The 25,256-nt window shown below is 35.2% G+C and overlaps 1 protein-coding gene and 1 long non-coding RNA gene across 2 annotated transcripts; both read left to right on the top strand.

Moving 5' to 3' along the window:
• Nucleotides 1-2,166: 2,166 nt before the first annotated feature.
• LOC136809651 (uncharacterized) lies at nt 2,167-4,789 on the top strand. The gene is made up of 3 exons (XR_010847001.1): nt 2,167-2,499; nt 3,040-3,150; nt 4,516-4,789. It is a non-coding gene; the product is annotated as an uncharacterized lncRNA (long non-coding RNA).
• A 4,141-nt stretch (nt 4,790-8,930) lies between these two features.
• On the top strand, nt 8,931-14,765 carry LOC136809650 (uncharacterized). Its single transcript, XM_067066197.1, has 6 exons — nt 8,931-9,273; nt 9,828-9,945; nt 12,457-12,801; nt 12,929-13,054; nt 13,173-13,397; nt 14,380-14,765. The coding sequence occupies exons 3-6, from the start codon at nt 12,702-12,704 to the stop codon at nt 14,619-14,621; spliced, it is 693 nt and encodes a 230-aa protein (XP_066922298.1). The 5' UTR covers nt 8,931-9,273; nt 9,828-9,945; nt 12,457-12,701; the 3' UTR covers nt 14,622-14,765.
• Nucleotides 14,766-25,256: the final 10,491 nt, after the last annotated feature.

The raw sequence follows: 25,256 nt of genomic DNA, 5'->3' as shown, positions 1-25,256 counted from the left end.
ATGTCGAAGGACTTATGTCAAGATGACTTATTCAAAAAGTGAGTAAAGATTTTTCTCAATCTAATTTCGTACACTCTCGACATGAGACGATTTAAAACTTTAGAAGAGATTGAAACAGTAAATGTAGATACATGAGAGTTTTGTAATATTTGCAAGTCACATTTATTTGGCAGCAATTTTTATTTCTATCTAGCATATGAAATTTAGTTGGCTTGTAAACATAGTTTGTAAATTTTAAATACATAGGGCTATTCCAGAATTTTTCTGTAATGGGGGCGGATGACACTGAATTTCTGAGGTCAAAAGATTTCATCAAAATTCAAAATTTCCAAAGCGAGTTGAAGAAAATGTATGAATCTCCAAAGCAATTTAATTAAAATCAGCAAATAAGAGTTTTATTTTCTGACACCTTTAGCAAAAGAACATGGATTTTCATCAGGATTTCTGACCACAACAGGCTGGTTAATCTCCAAGCACTTTTTTACCACAGTTATTCAGTGGCAAAAACTCAATTTCAAACTCAATTGTGAAAAAAAAAATGTGAAAGGTAAATCATTGCAAGATAGAGAAATGACGGTACAAAAACTTGAAGGAAAATCAACTCAATCTATTATAATGAGTCTAACAAATAGTTTTCAAAGGTAAAAATTTAGTTTTTTCATAATCAAGTTAAGAATTTTTAGGCTACTAAGATGCAAGAGGGCAAAAATTTTCTTTGTCGCCCAACCATCGTGGCGGGCATTTAATACCACTGCATTGAAACTCAATTTTAAGACCGAAATGGTGGTAAAGAAAAGTGCTTTGAAATTACCCTGACAAGAAAAAAAATTATTTTTAAAAATGTACGTTGTCAGATGGGGGTAATGGAAGTTTTCTGGAATGGCCCATTAGCAGAAACAATATTACAATTTGCGTTCAATAATTACAAAATAATTTTGGGTAGGTCATTTGTTAAACTTTCTTATTTTTTCCTGAAAGACATAACAATTAATAGCAATTAAAAAAGTTGTTTAATCATTAATATCTTCAACAAACATAGTAACTCGGGTGATGTGAAAATAATTATTTGTGTCACAGTTAATGAGACAAGCTTACGAGAAGAAAAATAACTTTAATAAAAGCCTGCCATTAATCAAGAATTAAAGTTGCTCAATTGATTGTGTAATTAGGTTCAGTTACTCTAAGCACATGCTGAATTTTTCTTTAATTGCCGTCTATACTTTTTGAGTCTCTCAGTTATCATCTTCTCCACTGTGTTTTTGAGGAACTCAGAAATTCCAAATCTCGTGTAAACATTAGCCAATACCATTTTTGTCTTTTCTTTATCAAGCTGTTTGTAACCTTGTTTTCCATTGATATTGCACGTCAAGAGTTCTGCTTTTGAGAACCACTTCTTGAATTCCGTGAAACCATACTCAGCTGCATGCCTTATAACGCGCTCATCGCTTTCAATGCTTTGAGCCAATTGGTTTGCTAGCGCTGATATTTGCTGTTGTTGTTCTTGTTCATTTACATTTACATTTTCCGTTTCTTTTTCAGGTTGCTGGATATCAAAGTGGATTGGTTTCTCTGTTGGTGTTGACGGTTGTTGTGGTTGGGGATGATTTGTTCGTGGAATGTCAGTCTGGTTCTGTTCTTGATGTGGTTGGGGATCATTGGTCAGAGGGGGTATTCTTGAGTCCATTCATTTTCAATTTCGACACCATTTACAAAGCTTTCAATTTGACTCAAGTCATTCCTGTCCAATTTCCCCTCAATTCTTGCCAGGGTTGCATGTATCTTATTGAACTCTTGAGATATCCAGTCTTTCAGTTCTTTCATCTCTGAATTTTTAGTGCCTTCCTGGTTGCCAGGTGTTGACGTACCACTGAAAAACATAGGTATCACACCAGGCAAACTCTAATTCATCTCCGGGGAACCTGTTGATTTGGTGATTGATGTGAATTGTGATGTTGCTGCATGTTTGAACTTGTTATGGATTGGATGGACTTCTGAGGATTGTGAACTTGTGTTTGTCGGTGGTCTTTTTGGTTTTGGAGGTGGCAAGGCTGGTGTTGGTGTTTTGTCTGGTTCTGGCTCTTGGGTTGGTGATGCTTTTGTTGGAGTTAGTGGCGATGATGATGGAGTTTGTGTTATGACTGGCTCTGGGGATGATGGTGGGGTCGGTGTTTTGACTGGTTCTGGCGATGATGGTGAGGTCGGTGTTGGAGTTGCTTGCAATAATGGTGGAGTTGGTGTTTTGACTGGCTCTGGGAGTGGTGAAGATTTGGCTTGTGGTTTTGTAAGTTGGAGTGGTTGTCTCGTTGGTGGAACTCCAAAGAACTGGGAATCCTTCAAATCCTCCCTCAGCTTTCGCTTGCTTGTCATTTCAACCTTTTTGATGAGGAACCCATTGAATTGCTGCATCTTTTGTTTCTTGAGCTGGTTGAAGCTTTCAATTGTGGCTTGCTCTGATGGGCCAATAACACGAGGCTGAAAAATTTGAATATGGACTTAAGAGTATGTACTTTAATTGTAGAAATTTTAACGAGACTAATTTTAGCGTTTTAGCAAGTTTTCCCTATTTGCGCTAAAATAAATCTCATTAAACATGCCGAATCGACAGATCGCTAAAATTTATCCTTGATACATTTTTATCAATAGTAAGGGTTTCAGTGTGAAAAAATGCTAGAAAAAGAATTCAATCAATAATGTTAAAACAAGTATTCACTAAAATTTATCCACACAAAATTTTTTGAAATGTGATTCGCTAAAATAAATCCAAAAAAATCAAGATTTACCTGACTCGCTGTTATACGCTTAAATTAGTCTCGCTTAAATTTCTACGATTAAAGTAGCTTATATTTTCCCCAACCTAGGAATATGCACAAATTTGACAAGCTTGTACTTTCCGAGAACTCAAAAGCATTTGTTACATTGATCTTAAAACATACATCTTAAAACAGCAAATTTTAAAATTTTGCCAAAAGGATTTGCTGCTTTTTAAAAAGGATTGGCCAAGCATCTTGATTTTTACTTAAAATACACGTTTCTTTTTAGGCTGTGTCTATTTCATGAAAGAAGCGCTATTGGAACGATCTTTGGTACAATGGAAGCTTCTTTTGTACAACTGGAAAACTCAAGCTCCTTACATCATCTGAATGGGTAAATGTAAGTAAGGTTATAATTCTTACCTCTTCTGGTCCACTTAAATCGACTTGACTGTCCTTTTTCCTGGCTGCCCTGGCTGCCTTCATTTTCTGGGCACGTTTGTTTGCGGGTGTCTTTGTGGTAGCAGGTTTCTTTGTGGTAGCAGGTTTCTTTGTGGTAGCAGGTTTCTTTGCCTTGACATTTTCTTTCGATTTTTTTGGTTGGGATGCAGCATGCTCACAAGTCTAAGAGAAATTTGAATGTAATTCATTGACTAACATCTTCGTAACAAAATTAAAGATACATGGAACATTTCACATTTCAAGTCCCCTACTCATTCTCTGTTGGTCGAGTTAAGGGATATCATTATGAGGAAATAAATTGAATTTGGTTGATTTTCAAAATTGCCCAAAGGATTAACATAATACTTTAATCGTCTATTTTAGGTATCTTATCCCTTTTGTGTGTAATGTCTTGTGGAGCAGCGGCATTATTCAGAAAGTGAAATCACGATTTGAAGAATTTTTTGAAGATAAATTGTAAGTCTTTGTATTATTACCTCAGCTTTTTTATTCTTCTCGTGAGCTTCAGTTGAAGGGTTGTCTGCGGTGGACTGATGGACTTTTTCAACTGTGGTCAACATGGTTTTCAAAGGCATGGATGCTTTGTCTGGAGATTTCACAGCTTCGGCATATGATTTGTCCTGCATTTCCTATGGAATTAATTTGAGCCCGTTTTAAATACATTAAAGAAAGAAATTCCCTTTTTACAAATCCATAAGGTTATGTCGTCACACATGAAAAATGTTAGCAGTCTGATTGATCATGATCTCAGTATTTTATTTAACATGTAAAAAAATTGTTTCACATCAAAAATTGAATCTATAAGAATCACTATTTGCAAGCTTAGTTTCTAACCAAATTACTCAATTTAAGATGAGATAGACGTGTCTGAATGATTATCTTAATAGTCTAGGTAATTTTCTTGTTCAGAGATTTGATATTTCACAGAAAAGTGCTACCAAGGGGTATTTCGGGTCCCATATCTTCCGAAAGACTTCCGTTTGCCTTGAAATTTAACAAACTTCTTAACCTAAGGCTGAACTACCACTGGTGTAAAAATGAAAGTTATAGCATCCGAAGAAAAATAGCTCAATTTGTACAATCGCAAATTTAACCGCTAAAAATCGCGAATTTTTCCACTGCCAATTATATTTAGTGGAGTAGAAAAACTTAGTAACTTAGTAGAACTAGCCAATCATAACAGGAAAAATGTAAAATTAGTTCCCTCCAAAATTAAGAACTTTCATCATTCGCCAAAATATGTGCCCCCCAAAATTAATTGCTTTTTTCAAATTTTATAACAATTGTGTTTTTCATTTTTAAGCTTTTCATGATGGCTTACGGAGAGATCATCAAAAGTGACGAATCGAAAATCACAACGACCGATCACCTCGAAGAAAAGAACTTGAAATAATAAATATATATTAGTTACCTTCCGTTGTCGATTTTCTTGCAATACCAGTTCGTAATCATCGAGCGTCTTTTTCTTATCTGTAAATGAGAAATGTTAATATAAGTCTCGAGTATGAAGCATTGAGTTTAAAGCCCGAAGGGCTAGAGTAGAATCTTTAACTTTTCTCAGGCAAGAAAAAGTGAAGCCTTAAAGAATGCGCCGTATTTTTTACGACAGATTGTATTTGTTTACGATTGATATTTTTTTTGGAAATTTAGCGGTAAATTTCAGTTTCAATCTGTCATTTGTGTAAAAACAAGGCGTAACTTTTGTAGGATTTGTTGGCTTCAAATCCTACCAAGGAGATTCGATTCTATAAAAATACGGTGATTATGAACTATCTAGGCTACTTGATTCAAGCACTCCTTTCTTTGATAGATGAAAAATGGTTTTTACTCAAATGACAGATTGAAAGTAAAATCTCTAAGTTTCGGGAAAATATCAATCGTAAACAACGGAGTAGTTATATTCAATTCATCGTCAAAAAATACAGGGCATATTTTGAGGCTTCACTTTTTCTTGTCTAATGAGGATGGTCAGCCCATTCAAGCCCTTCGACTTCATTGGTCTTGATAAGATAGGTTTTGATTAATTAGCGTGACCTAAAACGTTTTAAAGAGTTAAAATTAATAAAAACTTACCAGATTGCATTAGAACTTGTCCTCGAACGATCGAATCACCATCTTTAACGTATCCAACCTTCCCCATTTCCAACCAGCGTACCTTATTTGTTCTTATACAACATGTAGAATCGTCTGACGGGAAATAAAATAAAACCCATCGTTGAATTGTTGATGCCATTTTAATTAAAAGTTTAGCGTGGATATACCGTATCAGCGTATTTACTCAAAAAGCCAAAAAGAACTATACGGTTCTTCCGCTTTTATACCCTTTTCAATCCTCAATTTCGAACGTTTGTAAATCCTAATGTTTCGAGAAGTACTTTCAGCGCTTGAGTTAAAATAGGTAATTGCGTGAGAATAGGTGTTGAAGTGAAAATAGGTTTCAATAGAAAGAGGGAAAAAGTAGTAAACAATAGCTTAACAGATGTGATATTTACTGTCTCTCCTGCGTTGTGACTTTTCTAACACGGGGGTAGAGTTTTCTTGTTAACGATTCCACAAATGAGTAACTATATTGTTTAGGTGAATTTTATTATAAGAACGTTTTTAATCTAAAAGACACATTTAATTCTTATAAGGCGTGAAAAGCTACATTGTATAAATATCTTTATAAAGATTTTATAAACGAAGCGAAAGTGCTTTTAAATTATCAGACTACGGTAGTAAAAATAGAGTTTCATCTCCAGCAAGGAACTTTAATACACGCTTTCTTTTTTATAAGAATACACTTTTTAGGAGGTTCTTGATGAAAGTTAAGAATATGCCATTTTTAGAGCATTTTCAATTATAAATTTATATGTCATTTTATGCTTAGGGCGTAAGTACTAAATCTTAATTCAAGTCTAAAATAGGATCCTAACCTAAGAATGCTGTAACTGTAAGAATATTTTAAGGTATTATATTTTATAATGGATTTACACCATTCTTATAAAAAAAAGCGTGTCTCTTGGCTCCAGCTAAATGTTGTAGAAATTATGGGACAGGTTTTAACTTTAAACGAGACTAAGTTCCCGGCTAAATGTTGTCGAAATTACGGCAAAGTGAAAATAGGTTCTCGGGGGCTCTTCAACGCACTTTTTGAGACTTTCTTGTAGAAATTTTCGTTTAGGGAAGGGTGTTTCTTTATGGGGGCGTTTATTCTATTTCGAAGTATTGCAGTATCTAATGGTTGGTATTAGAAAGAAACAAGTATATTTTACAAACTAATGATTTTTCCAGAAAAATGTAAATCTATCTTTTACTCCAAACAATGCTTATAAAAACGAAAACCTATATTCACTTTTCCTACTGTAGCTATCTTTTACCCTTTTACTTCAAACAATGCTTATAAATATCGAAAATCCATATTCACTTTTCCTAATTTAGCCATCTTTTACTCCAAACAATGCTTATAAAATCGAAAACCTATATTCACTTTTCCCAATTTAGCCATCTTTTACTCCAAACAAATGCTAATAAATATCGAAAACCTATATTCATTTTTCATGCCTTCGCCATCATTTACTCCAAACAATGTTTATAAAAACGAAAACCTATATTCACTTTTCTCAAATCTCTGCTTTTCCTAATTCAGTCATCTTTTATTTTCCATTACACCATTACTTGATGCATAATGACGAAAAAATCCTTTTGATAATTGTTCAAATAAAAAACTAACCATTATTTGATGCATAATAACGAAGAATACCCTTTTAATAATTGTTCAAATAAAGAAAAATCAAACAAAAACAAGTTACATAAACACGCTCGTGAAATTATGTTTGACCCCCGTAAAAAGAATTTTTGAAATAAAAGATGATCTCCTCCGCTGCAGCTTCGAAAACTCATAGTCACGCAGAATACCTCTCCTTACGCAGACCTATTTTCACATCAGTGCTATAAGTACTGGTGAATGTTTCACAACCTTATGCAACTTTACTGGTTTTATTCACCCGATACGTCACTTAAACAATAGAAAAAACGGTAAAGTTGCATAATTTCGTGAAGTCGTTGCAATGGTGCATATCGTTTGAATTCGAACGTTTGTTTACAAGTACGTATTTTTATACATTCGAATGTATTTATATGACGATTAATATTTTGTATACGTGAATAAATGAAACTTATTTAAATTGAATTATTGCTTGTACATTTGCACCATTCCTCCTTATAAAAGGCACAAAAAGATATTTTAAAGTTAAATCGTCATTTCTTGCCGTCGTCAATATGTCTTCTCTTCGCCTCGTTGATATATCACAGCAAAATAAGATAGATAACTTTTATTCAGAGGGCTGTTCCTGTAAACATGCCTGCTTCAGCAAATTCACGAAAGAAGAAGTACAGGAAATTAGAAACGATGTGTTGGAGTTGGAGGATGTAGAGCGCGATATGATGTTGATGGGATTTCTTTTCACGTAAAAGTCCAAATCTGGCGATAAAATTCATTTTTTTATTCGTGGAATCGATGTGTGTCGTGTAACATTTCTCTTTTTGTTCGCTGTTTCTAAGACACTTTATTCTACCGTGAGCAAGCACTTTGATAAAAATGGTCCTGTTTCACGTGCTCACGGTAATTCAAAGAGATTACCTCATAACGTGACAGATTTCGCCAGTATAGAGAGAGCTCGGAATTTTATCGAAAACTACGCCCTTGCAAATGCCCAGCCACTCCCGGGGCGCATACCAAACTACCGAGACAGTGATGCTAAGTTGTTACTTATACCGACGTTTGAAACAAAGGAGAGTGTATACAACAAATACACAAGGAACTGTGTATTGAGAGCGAATTTGATTTTCTGGGGCTAAGTTCGTTTAGTCATTTATGGAAGAGTCAATTACCAAACGTTCTCATCACCAAACCGATGGGTGATCTCTGCTGGGTGTGCCAACAGGGCAACGAGCGCCTTTTGCGTACGCATTTAGATGACAACGACGGAGAAGATCACGAAGAAGCGCAGGATGACCAAACGGCTCATATCATTGATGCAACTACAGAAGCGCGTTATTACCGGGCTCAGGTATTTTAATTTTCATTTCATCTACTCTTAGGTGCCAAATAAACGGGGGGGGAAGGGGTTGGAAAATTTTTGAGATTTTAATAAACGGGGAACCTAATTACCGGGGGTTAGAAATTGTACTTCTGAAAACCCAAAAATAAGGTAAAGGCCTTCTCTTTGACAGCTGAAAATATTTTTGAAAATTATTAAACGGGGGGGGGTCCTTATAAGGTCCGGGGGTTGGAGATTTTTGAAAAAGTAACAAGCGGGGTGGGGGGGGGTTTATTTGGCACCTAAAAGTAAGTGGACAGATTTTCGCGAGATAAATTTGAATTTTCGTGGGACCTATTTTTGCGAGCATAAAAAATGAAAATTTTTGTCGGGATGAAATTTCAGCGAATCAGCTTATTGTGTACCTAATGTCTTACATGTCCTATAGGGGTTCTGACGAAGATCATTGTTACCTTAAGGGAACTAATTTTCGCGGTGCGAGGGTACTAAATTGGCGCATTTTGCGGAACTAATTTTGGGGTCGACACCCATTTTTTGCCAAAATTCTTTCATTCCTAGGATTTCTGATTTTTAGTATAAATCATATATTTTGATCTTTTTGCCAATAAAATTAGTTCCCTTACTTTAACACATAAGACACAAACTTATAGTCGAAATAACTTTTTGTTCTTATAAGGTGGAAGAAGCCAAGGTCCAAGCAGCCAATTTCGAGAATGCCTTCGAAAAACATCAACCGTGCTCTTTCAAAGGCATGGCCCATTACAGTTGGGATTATGCCCAGCAAACCCATTACCCATACAACCCACTTCAGCCTGGGCCAATTTTCTTCAAGACACCTAGAAAATGTGGGATTTTTGGGATTTGTAATGACGGTATAAACCTACAGTACAACTATCTCATTGATGAAATTTGTACTACGGGCAAGGGGGCGAATGCAACGATTAGTTACGTTCATCACTTTCTTGAGACTTACGGAATGGGGGAGACTGAAGCCTATCTTCATGCTGATAATTGCTCAGGTATAAATTTCTTCCTTTAAGGTTTTTTAAATTTATGCACGAGGTAAACGCAATTTTTAAAGTATATAATTTCTAATAATGAAAAATTCAAAATAACAATCTTTAAATCCTATAAATTGGAGAAAAAAAATTAAATCTGGAATTGAATTAGAAAAATAGAAAATACTCCAAAAATTAGGACAGAACGAGGACAATTTCAGACTCAAAATGCTTAAAAATAAGATCAGTCCAGATTCACAAGAAAATATTCTGAATACCTGTTCTTACAATAGTTACACAATCCAAAAGTTCGCTAAACAGTCAAATGAAAAAAAATATCCACTGAAAATTTTTAAATAATTTCTTGAACGAACCAAAAGAATGTACAGTAGGGCAATAAAGTAGCAGCTTGATTTTGTCTTTTACCAAAGCAGTTGTACCACAACAATATCAAGATTTTTGTCTTTTATTTGATTATTTGGAGAATTTTAGGATTGTTAGCAGTAACTATGTAAACTATGGTAACACAACAATTTTAAGTAGTTAATATACAAAATTGTATTTTTTATCTTTAGGTCAAAATAAGAATAATGCATTCATTTGGTAACTGATGTGGCGCATCCTGAACGGCTTGCATGAAAAAATAGAACACAGCTTTATGATAGCTGGACATACGAAATTTAGCTGTGACAGGTATTTTTAAAGCTACCATATGATGGCAAGACTTTCTCATTCCCAATTGAGCATTCCTGGTGCATTTCTGGGATCTTTCCATAGCTTTCCCCCAGACAAAGGCAAACCTGCAACAATTTTGAATTTGGAATATTTTTCTGCTGTGTACAAAACAGAACAATGTGTTTGTGACCCCCTAATAAAATCAAAATTGTATTTTTTTTATCTACCGAGTCTTGGTCTTTATTTTTGTTGTAAAGTGACAATAGAAAAGTTTGGCAGGGAATGAGAAAGCTCACATTCAAAACGAGGCTAAAAGCTAAAACAAAAAGGTGTTAAATCAAAAAAAAATTCTAAAAAAGAATAAACAGGAAGTTGCTTGATAAGGGTGCCCAGTGTAAACTCAGAAAAGTAGTTAAAAAAAGTTAAAATCCAATCCAAGGAGTTTGACAAAACTTATATTTTACGCAAGGATTATATTTAGAAGGTTTTGAAAATTTTTTTCAAGCATTATATTTTGTGAATTTTCGTAAAATTTTGCAAATTAATCCTTAAAAGTTAAAATTTTTTCTGAGTTTCAAAATTTGCAAAAAATATTCAATACAAACTAAATATTTTAAATATTTTACCAATCCGTATTTCCCTTAGGTGCTTTGGCAGCTTCAAGAGAAAGTTACGAACAACACGTGTCTCATCACTGTACGAGATTGCTGAAGTGTGTGACAAATCGAAGTGCAACTTCTCTGTTTTGGTTGGCAACCACAATAAACAAGTTGATGTCCCTACATATGATTGGACTGCATATTTCGAAAAAGAATTGAATTTCAAGGCTGTTAAAGATGTTTTGTCGTTCCAGCACTTCCGCATGTCCAAGGATGAACCTGGCATTGTTAATTGTTTTGAATCCCTTGATGTTGAACCGACCAAATTGTCAATTTTCAAGAAAAACAGTATCCGCAACGTTACACCAGAATTACCAAAACTCGTTGAACCAAAAGGATTCACCAAACAACGTGCAGAATATTTACGTAAAGAAATTCGCCAGTTCTGTAGGCATGGCACAGAGGATCTGGTAGCACCGTGGATGTTCCTTTTTGAAATTTGATAGTCATATGGTTAAAACTTTTCCTTGAAATTTTATCTTTCTCTTGAAACATCTTTTTCTAATTGATTTAATCTTGTCTCAGTTCTCGAAATCTACTTTGAGCTGCTTTATCTAGAAAAAACAATTGAAATTTTTTTAAATGAGATAGTCAGGTAGAATTAGGTCATAAACCGCCAAAACCGGGACAAAAATTGTGTAGAGATGAAATTTTCATTTTACACAGAGGTCTAGGAACATGTCAGAATTATTGTAGTATTTGTTGATTTTATTCATTTTGTAAATTTTTACTCAGTTCAAATTTTACTTTGTGTTCTCTTTACTAGTATTCACTATCAGATTATTTCCAGCAAATACCAACGTTTTGTATAAAATTCTAATTTTCGTATTAGATTATTGTCACTTTTCCAGAATCCTTCCACTCTTTTTCCTGGGATAACCGAACACAAGTTTTGAAAGGGTGAGGAAAATCGTGTGTTTAATCACAAAACTACCTAACTTTCCAAAACTCATTTTTCAACTACCCAAAGTCTTGGTCTTTTTCAGCTAAAAGTGACAAAGGAATCTTGTTAGTGCGGAAATGGGAAGGCACATCCAGCCTCAGTTTGAGTAAAAAAACGTGTATTCTACGCACTCTCGGGTACCTAATAGCCGCCCCTCCCGCTAATAAATTTTTCGAAAATTTTCCACCCAGGACATTTTTGTTCTAAACCCCTCCCGCTTATTAAGTTTTGAGATTTTTTCCAACCACCCTGCTTGTTCCAATCCCCCCGGCTATTACGTACCTGAGAGTAATCAGGAATATTAAATGGAAATGAGTAAGACTTTACATCCTCTACCCTATGTCTATGATTTTTCATCCTTCTTGTCTGTGTCAGTCCATCTGCATCATCAACCCTTTTCCCTTGACTGAAATTTAAAGGCAGAAGGAAAAACCAGATTAAAATAAAATTAAGTAGAATGATTCTTTCCATGCAATTCCCTAGCAAAACTACCAAATTCTGAAGTATCGAACATCATAGCAAGAGCAAAAAGTATGCCTTGCCACTTCTAAATATTCACTTCCAAATCCTTCCAAATCGTTTCCAACATGAGTGTTACAGAGTGCCGGCAGCCGAAAACAAGCGAAAGCGAAAGTGAAAAGACCGGTCGGGACCGGTCCAAGCTTTAAAATAGACGCTTCGAAACGGCCTCTCGGTGGACCGGTTCCAAAGAGACTTTATGAAAAATTTTTACCGGCCATTCGAGCGTCCAAAGACCGGTCCCTTAAAGACGGTCTCTAGACCGGTCCGATTTTCAGGTACTTTAAATCGCTTGGGGAGTCACATATACACCTTTTATACTAGGCTGTATGCGCTTCAAGTTAAAAATAGGTAAGTCAGAGGAATTCTGTATGTCTGTACTGATGAATTGAACTCTTTCCATTCTAGTGAAACTCCAGAGGACTTTTGGTTGAAGAAATCATTGAAGAAGAGTGAAAAGGTCGACTTTGACTTTGATCCAAGCCAAGAGGAGGTTAACGATTCTGAAGATGACGATGAACCACTCGCCTTTCGTGCCACCAGGAGACCATTCAACTTCAGAAAGGACAAAGTTCTGTTCGTCTTCGAAAGTCAATTGAGAAAACTCTTGAAAACTTGTCTCAAATGTGGCGAGCAACCTGTGATCAAACATCATGTCTCAGCAAGCGGGTACACAATATTCAGTTAAAATGGAGTGTCTAAATGGATGTTTAACCACATGGGCTTCACAACCCAAGGCAATGTCTTTGAAAGGTAAAAACACTGGAAACGATGTAACGACACATACGTTACGAAATTGTCAACAGTCTGAAATTCTTTGATTCAAACTCTGAATAGTCTCGTTTTAAGGATATTCTCAATATTGTATTCTCAATTTCAGGTATCGGAAATCTGATGGTTACTTCGGCAGTTGAGCTGGCTGGTATATCATACCCCAAGTTTAAACGATTTGCACACGCATTAAACTTAAAAGTGATGGGAAAAAGTACCTTCTTCGATTTAAGAGGTTAGAAAGTTACTTATTAATTAAATACACAGAATATTTTAGACCTAGAAATAATGATTTTATGTTACTTTCAGTTCAGAATTATTTTAAAATTGTACGATAACCATTCTCATTTCAGGTAAACATCTCTTCCCAGAAATACGTGAAACATATAAAGAACATCACGAAGCTGTCATTAAGGAGGTCAATGCACGAAATAAGCTCGTTTCACTCAGTGTTGATGGACAGTGCGATAGCCCTGGTTTCAACGCGACATACTGCACTGTCACTTCGATGGATGTTGATTCGAACAAAATCTTGGATTTTAAAGTGGTAAATGTCAAGGAAAGCAAAAATTCACAAGGTTCGATTTATAAATCTACTAAATTACTCAACATGATAATGAAAAGGACACGTGTCTCCTTCAAAACAATTTGAATCAATACTTCCACCAGGATAACAAGATATGCAATTGATCTACCAAACTAGGTCAGCGTGTTTCAAACACACTGTTGGCGATCGCTTATTTCCGACAAAATCATCGGAGAAAGAACCTTCTGTAGTGTTCACTAAGAAATTAATTTTCACTTTGTCCATTTATTTGTTTAGTCTTAGAAGGCAAGGTTTATTACTTTACACCCTGCGATGCGGATCTGTCTCTGATAAATTATGGCAAGATTAGAGCAGCTAGACGATATTATAAAGTCGAGTAAAATGGTCGAGTGAACCTTACCTCTTTAAAACCTACTTTATCGTTTTTTTGTTACTAAGGCCTTGCAATTTCAATTCAGGACACTTATTTCACTATCAAAATCGTTGTAGTAAAAAACAAAATGTTTACGCATGCGTTTTAAAACAGCTGTGAAATTATTGTCTCGCTTAACGAAGTAAATCAATTTAACAGCTCTAAGCATAATGTGGCATAATGAACATGGATAAATGAGACGAACATTGAAATGATAGGGGAATGACGTCATAAACAATACAAAAGTGATGAATACAATAGACTACTTAAGGCTGTTATACATTTTATTTGATCTGCAACTTTTGCCATTATTAGTCAGTACATAACACATGATCAAAGCAAAAGTAAAGCGTAGACCCTAGAGAAAAAAGTTACACTTTGAGGAAGGGGATGGGATATAGCCTGAAAAAAATTTAAAATCTCTCCTATTCAGACAAAATGTAAGGAAACTAATGAGTTTATAAAGGTAAGCGAGTCAAACATTCACTTTCGATTTCAAAAACGAGATTTGACTTGTATATCTACACTGTTAAAATCGCCCTCAGGCGATCGATAAATATATAATTTTTATAAAATACTTCATATATTTCATATTTTCAAGGAATGGAGAAAGAGGGATTTATTAGATCAATCTTGCAGCTTATTGACGAGTTGACCGATCTCAAAGTAATCTCGACTGACCGCAACACCCAGATCAAAAAATTGATGGCAACTGACCCCCGGTTCATATGGTTACTTCAACAATTCGATCCATGGCATATGGCAAAAGGTTTTTCGAAGAAAATAATCAAGGCTTCTAAAAAGAAAGGTATCTTATTCGTTTTTGACTTCCATGTATATTGAACGACGAACCAGTAATTTTTCAGCAAAATGCTACGATTGCACTGAGATCATAACATTTGCTAGATGAACAAGCCTTAAGATATTTTCTTATTTGTAACCATGAAATTTATTCGAAAGTTAAAGAACTCGAGTATGTATTCTTTCATAAATTTTAGTGGACATATTCTTATTTCAACTGTGTTTATTTCAATCAGGACGGGAGCAGCTGGCTGAAAGGGCCGCAATGATAGTCAATCATTTGTACTGGGCTGTTCAAAATTGTAATAAAAATGGAGAGGAGCTTGCAGAGCAATTTAACAGTGTAATCCACCACATTGTCAATCGACACGAGTTTCCTGGACAACACTACACCAGTTGCCCTCCACACGACAACCCAGATGCATATGATTGGCTAACAGAAGGGTCTGGTTCTCATGAAGCGTTGAAAAAGATCATTTTCAATGCAGAATTCCAAAAGGATATTCGAAAGCTGAACCTCAATGTCTTTACTACGCACCTGGAGGTATTCCATTCTTTAAAAATTAGCTATTTGCCGAAGTCAGTCTTTGGAATTTGGTATGGTGCTGGCTGTCTTAGATCACAACCTCAACATAGATCGCGAGCAAAAACAAACATTGAAAGAGGGGAAGTTGGTTGGAAGATTCAAAATTGCTTATCACACGTATTCCAAAAGATTTGTGGCCAAGACAGTAAAGAAGGACAAATCGTACGATTTTTTAAGAGATATCGCTATCCGATGTTATCAAACAATTACTAATGGGGATCGAAAAACGGTTTCGAAGAGGAAACGTCTCTTTATCACACCTGCTGAAAGACCTGAACGGGTGGAAACTGTCGAGCGTTCCACCAAATTTTCAAGAATGGCAAAGGAAGAAATTTTAGATTTTCGATTTAATTTTTTAGAATTTTCTTTTGTATAAGTCCTTAAAATATATTCTAGCTTTACTCAACAAGCTCTTCATCTTCTTTTCGTAATCTCCATGATTTCATTCTACTCTCCGGTGTAAATTTCCCTTCCTTGAAACCTGTATATACACCATCAGGAGCAGGGAATCTTTCTCTTATGACTCTCAAAACACAAGCTGGCAATCTTCTTCTAACGTTCTTTCTTCCTTTACTGTGAGCCCACCAAGTGAAATGTCTATAGGCAGCATACCTGTAGTTTCTTGTCGTTGCTTTATCACGTGGCGGCAGATAGTCACTGAAAAGGTCGTGTAAACTGACCAACCCCATGTAAAGATAACCTTTGTCTAAGACATATTTTCAAACTCAGGGTGTTTTGTCACACGTTCGTTTTTGTCCATTTCAAAATACGGGTCCTTCATTTTGACTACTTCATGGCAACAAATGCATTCTTTTTCCTCCAAAAAACCATACGCTGTCATCACACTGCAACATCCACACTTGCACCAATCGTTTCTTTCTGACCGTAAACCATTTTCTGAAGGAATCTCTTGGTTACTACCCGTCTCATCTCTATCTACGTCTAGTGGAGCCGGTGGAGCCGGTGTGTTTTCTGTGCTTCGTTTTGGTTGAAACTGAAATCCCATAACTTTTTTAGCTTCCATATTATAATTCTACTTTTTTTCCAAGAGAAGCTTCTTGAAGTAATGTTAGAAGAGAAAAGAAAGTTTTATCTTAAAAAAGAAAAAGATGAGCTTTTCACTAACCCTCTCTTTGCTTTAAACAAATTAAAAAGTCTATCCAATCCATGACGTCACATGCCTAATATATCAATTTCAGCTGTTTTGAAGAGGAAGGGGGAAGAGAGATTTTTTTATGAAGCTTCCACTGTTTACAAATTTGAATTATGGCTCTATGAGAGCGTTTTAACTTTTATGAAGTATATTTTCGTAATCACTTCACCAATACTAAAATTATTAGGAATACTTGAAAAATAACTGGAGGATCCCTTTAACAAAAACATTGCAGCTAAGAGAAACAAGACCAAGGTTTACTCGACAAAGTATTAAAATTTAACGAGAATCGATTTATTAGAGAATAATAATCAAAAACGTTTACTTCCTAAACTTAAAAAATTATCAAAAGAATAAATTGGCTTGTGGAAGGCAAACTTGAATTATACATTCAAAAAACTTTAGTGTGAGTAGTGTTGTTTCAAAAGAAGATTTATTTGGTATTAAACATTACGAACAGTTAAGAAAATTTTAGACTTTTTCTCACAAGGTTGGTTTAGTACATAATACAACGAACAAGAGACGAAAGCAATTCAATAATAAAATACGAAATCTGTTTTCTTAAAATACCAGATTAATATATATATAAGTATAACAAAATGATATATACAACATTACCTGACAAACATTTGTCCAACTCCGATTTATAGCTCTTATATTTCGAATCCGAATTAAAGTTCCTTGTAATCTACATCTAAACGATTTGAGAAATCCTATTTATTAAACCATTTCAAAGAATCGAACACAACATTATATCGCAACTTAAGGTGAAACTTGTGTCAAAATCTTAAGCATAAAATTTATGAAAGGTAGAAAATATAGTTAAAACTGCATCATTATTTTCCTTAAAAAAACAACAAATAAAGAGAATTTGATTCATTAATGACAACACAACAATAGAAAAAAAACTTAAAAGTAAACAAATATTTAAGTCCCGATTAGTATATATGTTCTTTCAATTCCTTCACCGTTTTTTTTTTTATTTTTTTTGATGTGACAAGAAAATCGTGTTTTTGTAAACCCAAAATTCTGTTTTTCAACTTCATTTCGTCAGTCTCGTTAAAATATTTTTCAAGGAGATCTTCTGTCATTGTCACATACAAAGTACCACCGGGTGTCTTGAGATCAAACCCAACGAATTTCTTTACACTTCCATCTTCTCTGAGCAGGTTTATTTGAAAATAAGCCCCCACATGTTGGACAATTACACATTCCAGTTCCAGCAATAACTTGAAGTTTCTTGGAGCACTTCTTGTACGTATAATGTTTATTCACTTTTACTTTTTCAATCCTGGGACAACAGACCAAAACGTCTTCTGGGGGAGTAACAGTAGCAGCAGCACATAACCCTTTATCGTGGGGGGCGTACGGGGATCGCAGACACCGAAATACCGACGCATATTTCTTGGATTACCGTCAACACCGACAGCAAAACTTTGTAAAATCCTTAATTTTGTCACCGAAATACCGTCACATTTTTCTTGAAACACCGAAACACCGACGGATAAAAGGGTTAATACCGTCACATCGTCAAACCCGTACGCCCCCCATTTATCGAAATGGAGGTCTAGAGATTGTGATAGGTAGCAAATACGAGTTGAATAGTCGGTTGTAATCGACAGGTCTTTGTTGTAAATGGTCGATGCGCTTGCGAACTGGATTAAGGGCTCTGACCATGGTCGGAAAATTGATTTTAGTATTTGAACATAAAAGTTATGTTGTAAATTCTTTAATACTTTTAACAAAGAATTTTTTTTTATAAACGCGCATAGGCAGTCCTGGCATGCCATAAACTAAACAAAGTTTAGATAACTCTAAATGAAATAAATCTAAAAAGAAAACAACACACTTCCTATAAATAACCTAAAAAAATAGACTGAAATTGAAGAAAAACTATTTATGGCCTCTGCATTAGCTGTCGTGTTACTGAAAGGCGAAGAGCGTCTCCAGGACCTCGAGCCTCGCAGACACACCACATCTGATTTGACTAAACTGAAAGAAATCTTTCTTTTTATAAAAAAGGAAGTCTCTGATAAAGATTTATTCTTCTCGGCGATGAGTTCGCTTAATCTCCCTTAAAAACGCTTTGTCTCTTTTCTCGTTCCACCACTGGAAGAGAAGACAAGGGGAGTAAAAGTTCCATTTTCCTGGTCAAGGACTCGTTTCATATATTTTCGTTTCTTCTCTTTCTCCATCTGCTTCATAGTGCTAGCAAGGTTTTGGCTTTGGTAACTTCTGGTAAAAGGGGAAAAGACCCTTACGTCAAGATATGCCTTCTGTTGCCGTTGCCAAAACCCTCTTAGCATTATATCAGCTCGAAGTTCAGGATCACGATCGAATTTCTTCTGGAGAACCGGCTCTTTCTCCACATCTTTGCATACTATGGATGATAAGTTGGCCGTAATATGGACCAACTCATTATGGCGCATATGGATAAATCCTCTCAACTTACATTGAAGGGTATGGTTCACGTTGAACTTGCATCCACAAACACAATCGGTTGATAGGTTTTTAATATCCCAACCATATCGTAAGGAAATTGCGTCGAAAAATTCTCTTTTCGTCAAGGAGAATTCTTCTGATTTTATTGGCAGCTATGATATCCACGTGGATGCCTCGTGTGAACATGCGACGTCGATGGCCTTCAATTAGTTTGGTGAAGATGTCGTTTTCAATTCGTTCAGCTTTCGTTCATTGAATGAAGTCTTGGAATCAGGTGGTGAATCAGGTAGATCATTCGAGTTACCTGCAACCATATCAACGTTCTGGTTAAGGATCTTTCGAACAAGATCTTGGGTGTGTTTGATCATGGAGGTATAAAGAAACAGGAGAAGTATGCTATTGTAACCATGCTCGCCCTACGATTAAAAAAATTACGAGGTATGCATGCTCATAATCTCATTTATCGTGCATTTTTAATGAGCTCTTTTGTTGATAGGTGAAATCTTATTGGCTAACTTAAGTGTTGGAAATAAGATGAGACGAGATTCATTGTTTCTGACATTGGTGTAAGAAAATATTTGGATTAAAAAAAGGCCTGTAAACTTTGCAATCCTTCATCAAATGACAAGATTTTTCGATCAACATTTTCTTCAAGGTGAACTCTATTGCTTAATACTTTCCTCCAAAATTCTCCAGCGACTTTTTGTCTACAAATTGGGTCTAAAATTGTGTGTGCTTATACAGAACTTTTTATTTTCTGGCTGGAGAAAATATCTTTTCAAAACAAAATTTAATGGATGACAAAATTGAACGCAAACTTATTTCGTGGAGCTAAATTTTATTTTATTCTCGTATATTAGAAGGCTAGAAATCTTCGATGCTGATAGTAAGAATGTTCAGAGCAAACTTGAGTTCTACTAAAAAGTCGTATTTCATCGGGCGAGCCTAGAATTTCTTTTGATTTATTACATAAAAGAAATCAAAAGACTTTAACGACCAATTACCGACAAATTCATCTCCTGTCTTTCTTTATACCTCTATGGTTTGATGGATTGCTGGAATTCGATTCTACAATTCTCCGTGACGTCAATGATACCTAATCCAACCAACTTCACTAGTAGAGACAGCAATTGACGTTCATGGTCGTTACAGGTTCTGCCGTCGCACAATGCAGGGATGAAGTGGTGTCGAATTACATCTTCTACTGGTTGAAGAAGTGTTTTCATGTCGGGAATAGTTCGAATGAGGTAGTTGAATTTGTGCACGAAACCAGTGGTGAATGCACAATACGCAGATTGAGGATACGCTTTTGCAATCTCGGAAAATAGTTTGAGCTGTGAAACCCAGTCGTTCACGAAATCTGTGATGTATTCGATCTTGAATTCGTTTGTTCCAACTGCTGCACCCAAATGGCGTTTTCCTATTTTCGTGATATTGATACCCGTACCTTTGAATAGGACTTTTGCGAGCTCATACTTGTCTGGCTTTACTACTAGCCATGATTTCGAGCTCTTGGGAAAGTAGCCAAGATGTGGACCAACGTTTTGAAGCTCTACCCACCATCTTAGAAGAAACTTCAGTTGGCCAGCAACACTTAGGTCATCAGCATATGCGACTTGGTTGATGTTGTTTGAGTCGATTTTTTTCAACAAGGGCGAGTGCTAAAGCGTAGAGAGGTATGGCCACAGGATCTCCTTGGGTTTTACCTTCTGATAAACTGATTTCATATCCACCACTGACAAAGAGCCTTGCACTTGACGAGTATGTGTTGCTGATGAAGGTAGCAATCACAGGACAAACAATTTGAATGTTGTGAGTCATGACTCGTCGATTTATTCGATTGTAAGCGTTGTCAGCATCAACCAGTAAGATTCCATCGCAATTTTCTTCTTCGAATAAGGTTCGCATACCATGGACTGCCGCCTCACAACCGGACTTCTGGCCACCACATAGCTGAAGATCTCCCACATATTTCAAGACGTTTGGTTTTAAAGCTACCACAACCGACTTTCCAACCAACCGTTTTAACACTTCTCCAATCGCAATTTATTGACTTTATAAATTCCTTTTTAATCAAATCCCTTAAGAGTTATTAAAAATTTACATGTTGCATCACCTTCTTTTCTAAAAAGTGCTTTGCTTCGAAGTTTTTTCAAACTGTCCGCAAAGAATTGAACTATTTTGAATTTTTCGGATATTTTTTCTAAATTAATGCATCAAAAGTGCAATAATATACCAAGAAAGCAGGAACGTTATATTTTTGCACATTTACACGCCGGATATTGAGCCCACTACATTCACAGTGTCGATGAAAAGGCTGTCCACAGACCTCATACTGGATTCATTGATCTTCTGATTCAGCTTCCCAGGAACCACCACAAAAGTAGGTAGATTGTATTTCTTCGGCGCTCTCAATCTCATCATCAACATCACTGAAATTTGTGGTGGAAAATGCTGATGATGACGGGTTTAATGTCGAACTTGATGATGACGATGACGCGTTTGATGATGACGATGACGCGTTTAATGATGAAATTGATGATGAAAATAACAAAACCTTTGGTGAAATTGGTCGCCCAGGAACAATGTCCTTCTTGAAGGGTCTTTTTGGCCATTCTTTTTCTGCCGCTCTCTTTGTCGCTTCTTGCATACTGACCAGATGCTGTACGGTGACTTTGTTTAAACAAGACATTTCTTTTGATATTGTTTTCTCTTCCTGGAAAAGAATTAATTTATAACATTAACAAAACAAGGTAATATTAATTCGAAAGAAGTTAGGCCTATTTAGATTTATCGTTTTCAAACCACCACATTTTTATGATTTAGAGTAAAAATCTTTACTCATAATTCCAGAGGTAATTAATGTAGCAAACTCCAGGGAGAAATGTAAGGGACGAGCTTATAACATAGGACAATAATGTTTTGCTAAAGAATATTTTTCAGTTAAAATTCCAAATTAGCGCTGTTGGGATTTTCTTCAATAATGGTTCTGGATCTAGTGGATAATTAATTAAATAAATAGAGCTTCGACTCTTCCCTTTTTTCTATGAGTGCTAAGGAACCATGGTTCTTCAAAAGAAATCTTAGGTATTTAAATATATACTGTGAGAGTATCACAATGAAAATAGCACGATGGTAATTATCTGCTACACAAATTTTCCACCCTTTAATCTACGCTAGTGTGATGTTTCTGGTTTAAGGGCTCTGACCATGGTCGGATAATTGATTTTAGTATCGGAACATAAAAGTTATGTTTTAGGTTCTTTAACACTTTATCAAGAAATTGCCTTTATAAATTGCCTTTTAATCAAAGTCTTAACCCTTTAAAACTTTGCGTCCCCGATGAGTGTCCCCAGGGCGAAAATGCAAAAAAATTCGATGTCGTCCAATTTTAATGAAATTACGCATATAACACAATTAAATGGTGTATAATTGAATGGAAATATTGTTTTTTGTGTATCATTTTGCAGTTAGTGTATTATTTTTGTATTATTAGTGTATTATTTTGGGTCTTATAGGGGGTAAAATTGAGGGTTTGGGCCCAATTCTGGGCTTTTGAGGCAAAAAAATCAAGTTTATCCAATTTCGATGAAATTTTCCACTATTATCCAATTTTTCATGTAGAATACGAATATGAAACTCAAAATTCTTTAAAATACCCTCAAAAAGGGGGGTTTTGGGGGCAAATCTGGGCTTTCGGGGCAAAAAATGACTGAAAAATCAAGTTCATCCCATTTCGATGAAACTTCCACTTTTATCCAATTTTTCATGTAGAATATGAAAATGAAACTCAAAATTCTTCAAAATCTCTGAAATACCCTCAAAAAGAGGGTTTTTGTCTCCCAACTTTTTCCTGTAAAATATAAAAATCACTCTGAAAATTTTTCCAGAAAAGGAAACTCAGAAAAAGAAAAGGAGGGGTTTTTAGAGAAACAGACCTTTTTTCCGATGTGCTCTTAGAGCATATTTTAGCTAGAAATTTTAATCTGTTCTGATCAGAACTTCGAAAATCAATCAGCTAGAAATAATGTGTTCTGGCGAGACAGGGGCATAATTAAGTTCATCTAACGTGTTCTTGTTGTCTAGGTAACCCTAGAAAGCTATGTAACATAATTTGATTGAACAGAGAAGTATGGAATAATATTGATGAAAATGATAGTTGAATTTCCATCACATATGAATAAACAACTTTACAACAATACCAGTTCATAGTCATATATCAATCATATATTCCGTGTATAATATATTATACTAATAATACACTAACGATGAGTAATCGAAACTTTTCAAATAATAAATCATTTGTAAGGAAAATACACCAAAAGTAACAGTTATGAAAATCAACTACAAGGTATGTATTTAGAAATTATATACAGAAGTATATTATAGAAAATCGTTATATAAACCGATGATACAGAGAATCTCAATCTTTGTCAAATGAAAACACTCTCATACATGTTTTTTGACACCAATAGTGCACTTTGGCTTGAGCATGGATATTATTTAGTTCTATAGACCAATGTTGTTCTAAACCAAAAATCTCACCCTTATATTCTCATGGAATCTATTCCTTTAAAACCAAAAGGCGAAGATAAGTTACTGTAAAAGCTTTAACGAAATATTTTAGGATTCTCAATATCAAATTCAAGCGTCATCTTGAGACTGGCTGCTCGCAACATCAAATTCTCGCTTTTTGTGGTATTCATTCCAACAATCTTGTTGATTAAACGAGCAAAGAGCAAGTGGTTCGTTCGGTTGTGAGCACTTGTCACATTTTGTGCGGGTTTTGTTCCGCAATTCCGGCAGCGCAATCTTTGCTCTTTATTTGGAGCGTCGTCTTTTGTGAGCTTAACTTCTGAATGTCGACCTTGGATATGAATTAGTGTAATTGTTTAAATGTTCACTTCTTTTAAATAACGTCACATTTGATCACACTGAAACACAATTTGACAGCTAAACAGATCCAAAATACAGTTTAAAAATATAGTTCAAACAAGCAAGAGGGAAAGATGAAACCTTTAACGCTTTTCAGGAATTTAGGAGAAACAAATTTTTTTATGACTTTTACCTTTTACCTTAACTTTTCTTCTTTTTAAAACATTTGATGATGGGTTTCGTAACAGTTTGTCTTTATTATTGTGCATTCTGTATTTTGCGTACCAGTTACAAATAACGGAAAATCTGAACTCGCTGCTCGAATATAGCCGTTGCTTTTACGTGATGGAATGAAGATTTTCCCAGATTATAAAGGTATTGCACAACGCGTATGTTTCAATTAACGAGTCAAGCACTTGGCTCTGTTTGCGAACACTACGACACTCGCTGTTGTATGCTTGATGTTGGTTTATACGGTCAACCATTCCATAAATCTGGTGATACAAAACCACTGAGGGTGGAGTACCAGTTTTCATCAACATCATTGTCAAGGAAGCAAACTGCATTATTATTATTCCAATATGTCAAGTTCAAATTTTCGTGATGCAGGGACTGTGAGTATCTTCTGATGAGGGATTTGGATTTCTTTAGAAATGAACTGTGTTTCTTTGGAAGATGGGCCGTATTTCCACGAACAGTAGCAATGATTCTGGTGTTTTTTTTATAAATAATAAGTCTTTGCGATAATAACTTTGCCTAAAATATATGCACGATGGAAATATTAATGATAGCGATTTAAAATAAAAAAATCCTCAGAGCTAAAAACATTCGCAGGAGATAAAAGAAGACATCACTGTCTTTTCACCCATCCCCTTTTTCAGCGATGTTTATTTATGTACATTTAAATTTACGGAAAAAAATAAAGGTGAAATGAATTTTACACAAGACTATTTATCTATGTCTAGATTGATAATGTAGTTTTTGACAGATTTTAAGAAACAAAGTTTTGACTTTTTTGTACATGTTTCCTCTAAGTCATTGTTTACAACATTATTCCACATAAAAGGCCCTCTATAGTTAATAGCGAATCTCTTGGCCATCTAGCATCTTGTATTTTAAATGCATTTCTCGAAAACGGCGTTCGACACTTGTGATTTGATTGATTTCAGGAAATTTATTTGTAAATAAACCTAGACAAGTTTTAGTTTTGACGCTTTGCATAAATGCAAATGTTTGGTAAATATTTAGCTGATAAACATTAAGCGCATCTCTTTAAAGTGACAGGTAGCCGAACTAATTTTTTTTACACCAAACATGATACGTAGTGCATGCTTCTGTTTACTGAAAAGCTTTTTAAGGACAGTTTTAAAAGTACTACCTCATATTATATTACAATAATGTAGATAGCTATGTATAAATGCAAAATAAAGTTTTTTAAGTGAGTCAAGCTCCAACACTTGCTTAGCTTTATAAAATATTCCTAGATTTTTAGCAATTTTATTTTCCACGTTTGCTATATGTTTAATCCAATTTAAAGATTCGTCAATAATAACCCCAAGAAAGCTTGTATCGTAAACTCGTTTTATTTCAGTGTTGTTAATGATCAATGTCGGTAGCTTTA

The sequence above is a fragment of the Clytia hemisphaerica genome, unplaced genomic scaffold (assembly GCF_902728285.1).
Source record: "Clytia hemisphaerica strain Z4C2 unplaced genomic scaffold, Clytia hemisphaerica genome assembly, whole genome shotgun sequence".
Classification (NCBI taxonomy): Eukaryota; Metazoa; Cnidaria; class Hydrozoa; order Leptothecata; family Clytiidae; genus Clytia; species Clytia hemisphaerica.
This window is presented reverse-complemented; position numbering and strand designations above follow the sequence as displayed.

Bases quoted from the DNA above. Each gene is read 5' to 3' on its own strand.
- LOC136809650 (XM_067066197.1), top strand. From the start codon at position 12,702: ATGTCTCAGCAAGCGGGTACACAATATTCAGTTAAAATGGAGTGTCTA. The intron at 12,802-12,928 runs GTAAAAACACTG...TCTCAATTTCAG, and splicing joins CAAGGCAATGTCTTTGAAAG to GTATCGGAAATCTGATGGTT. The intron at 13,055-13,172 runs GTTAGAAAGTTA...TTCTCATTTCAG, and splicing joins TACCTTCTTCGATTTAAGAG to GTAAACATCTCTTCCCAGAA.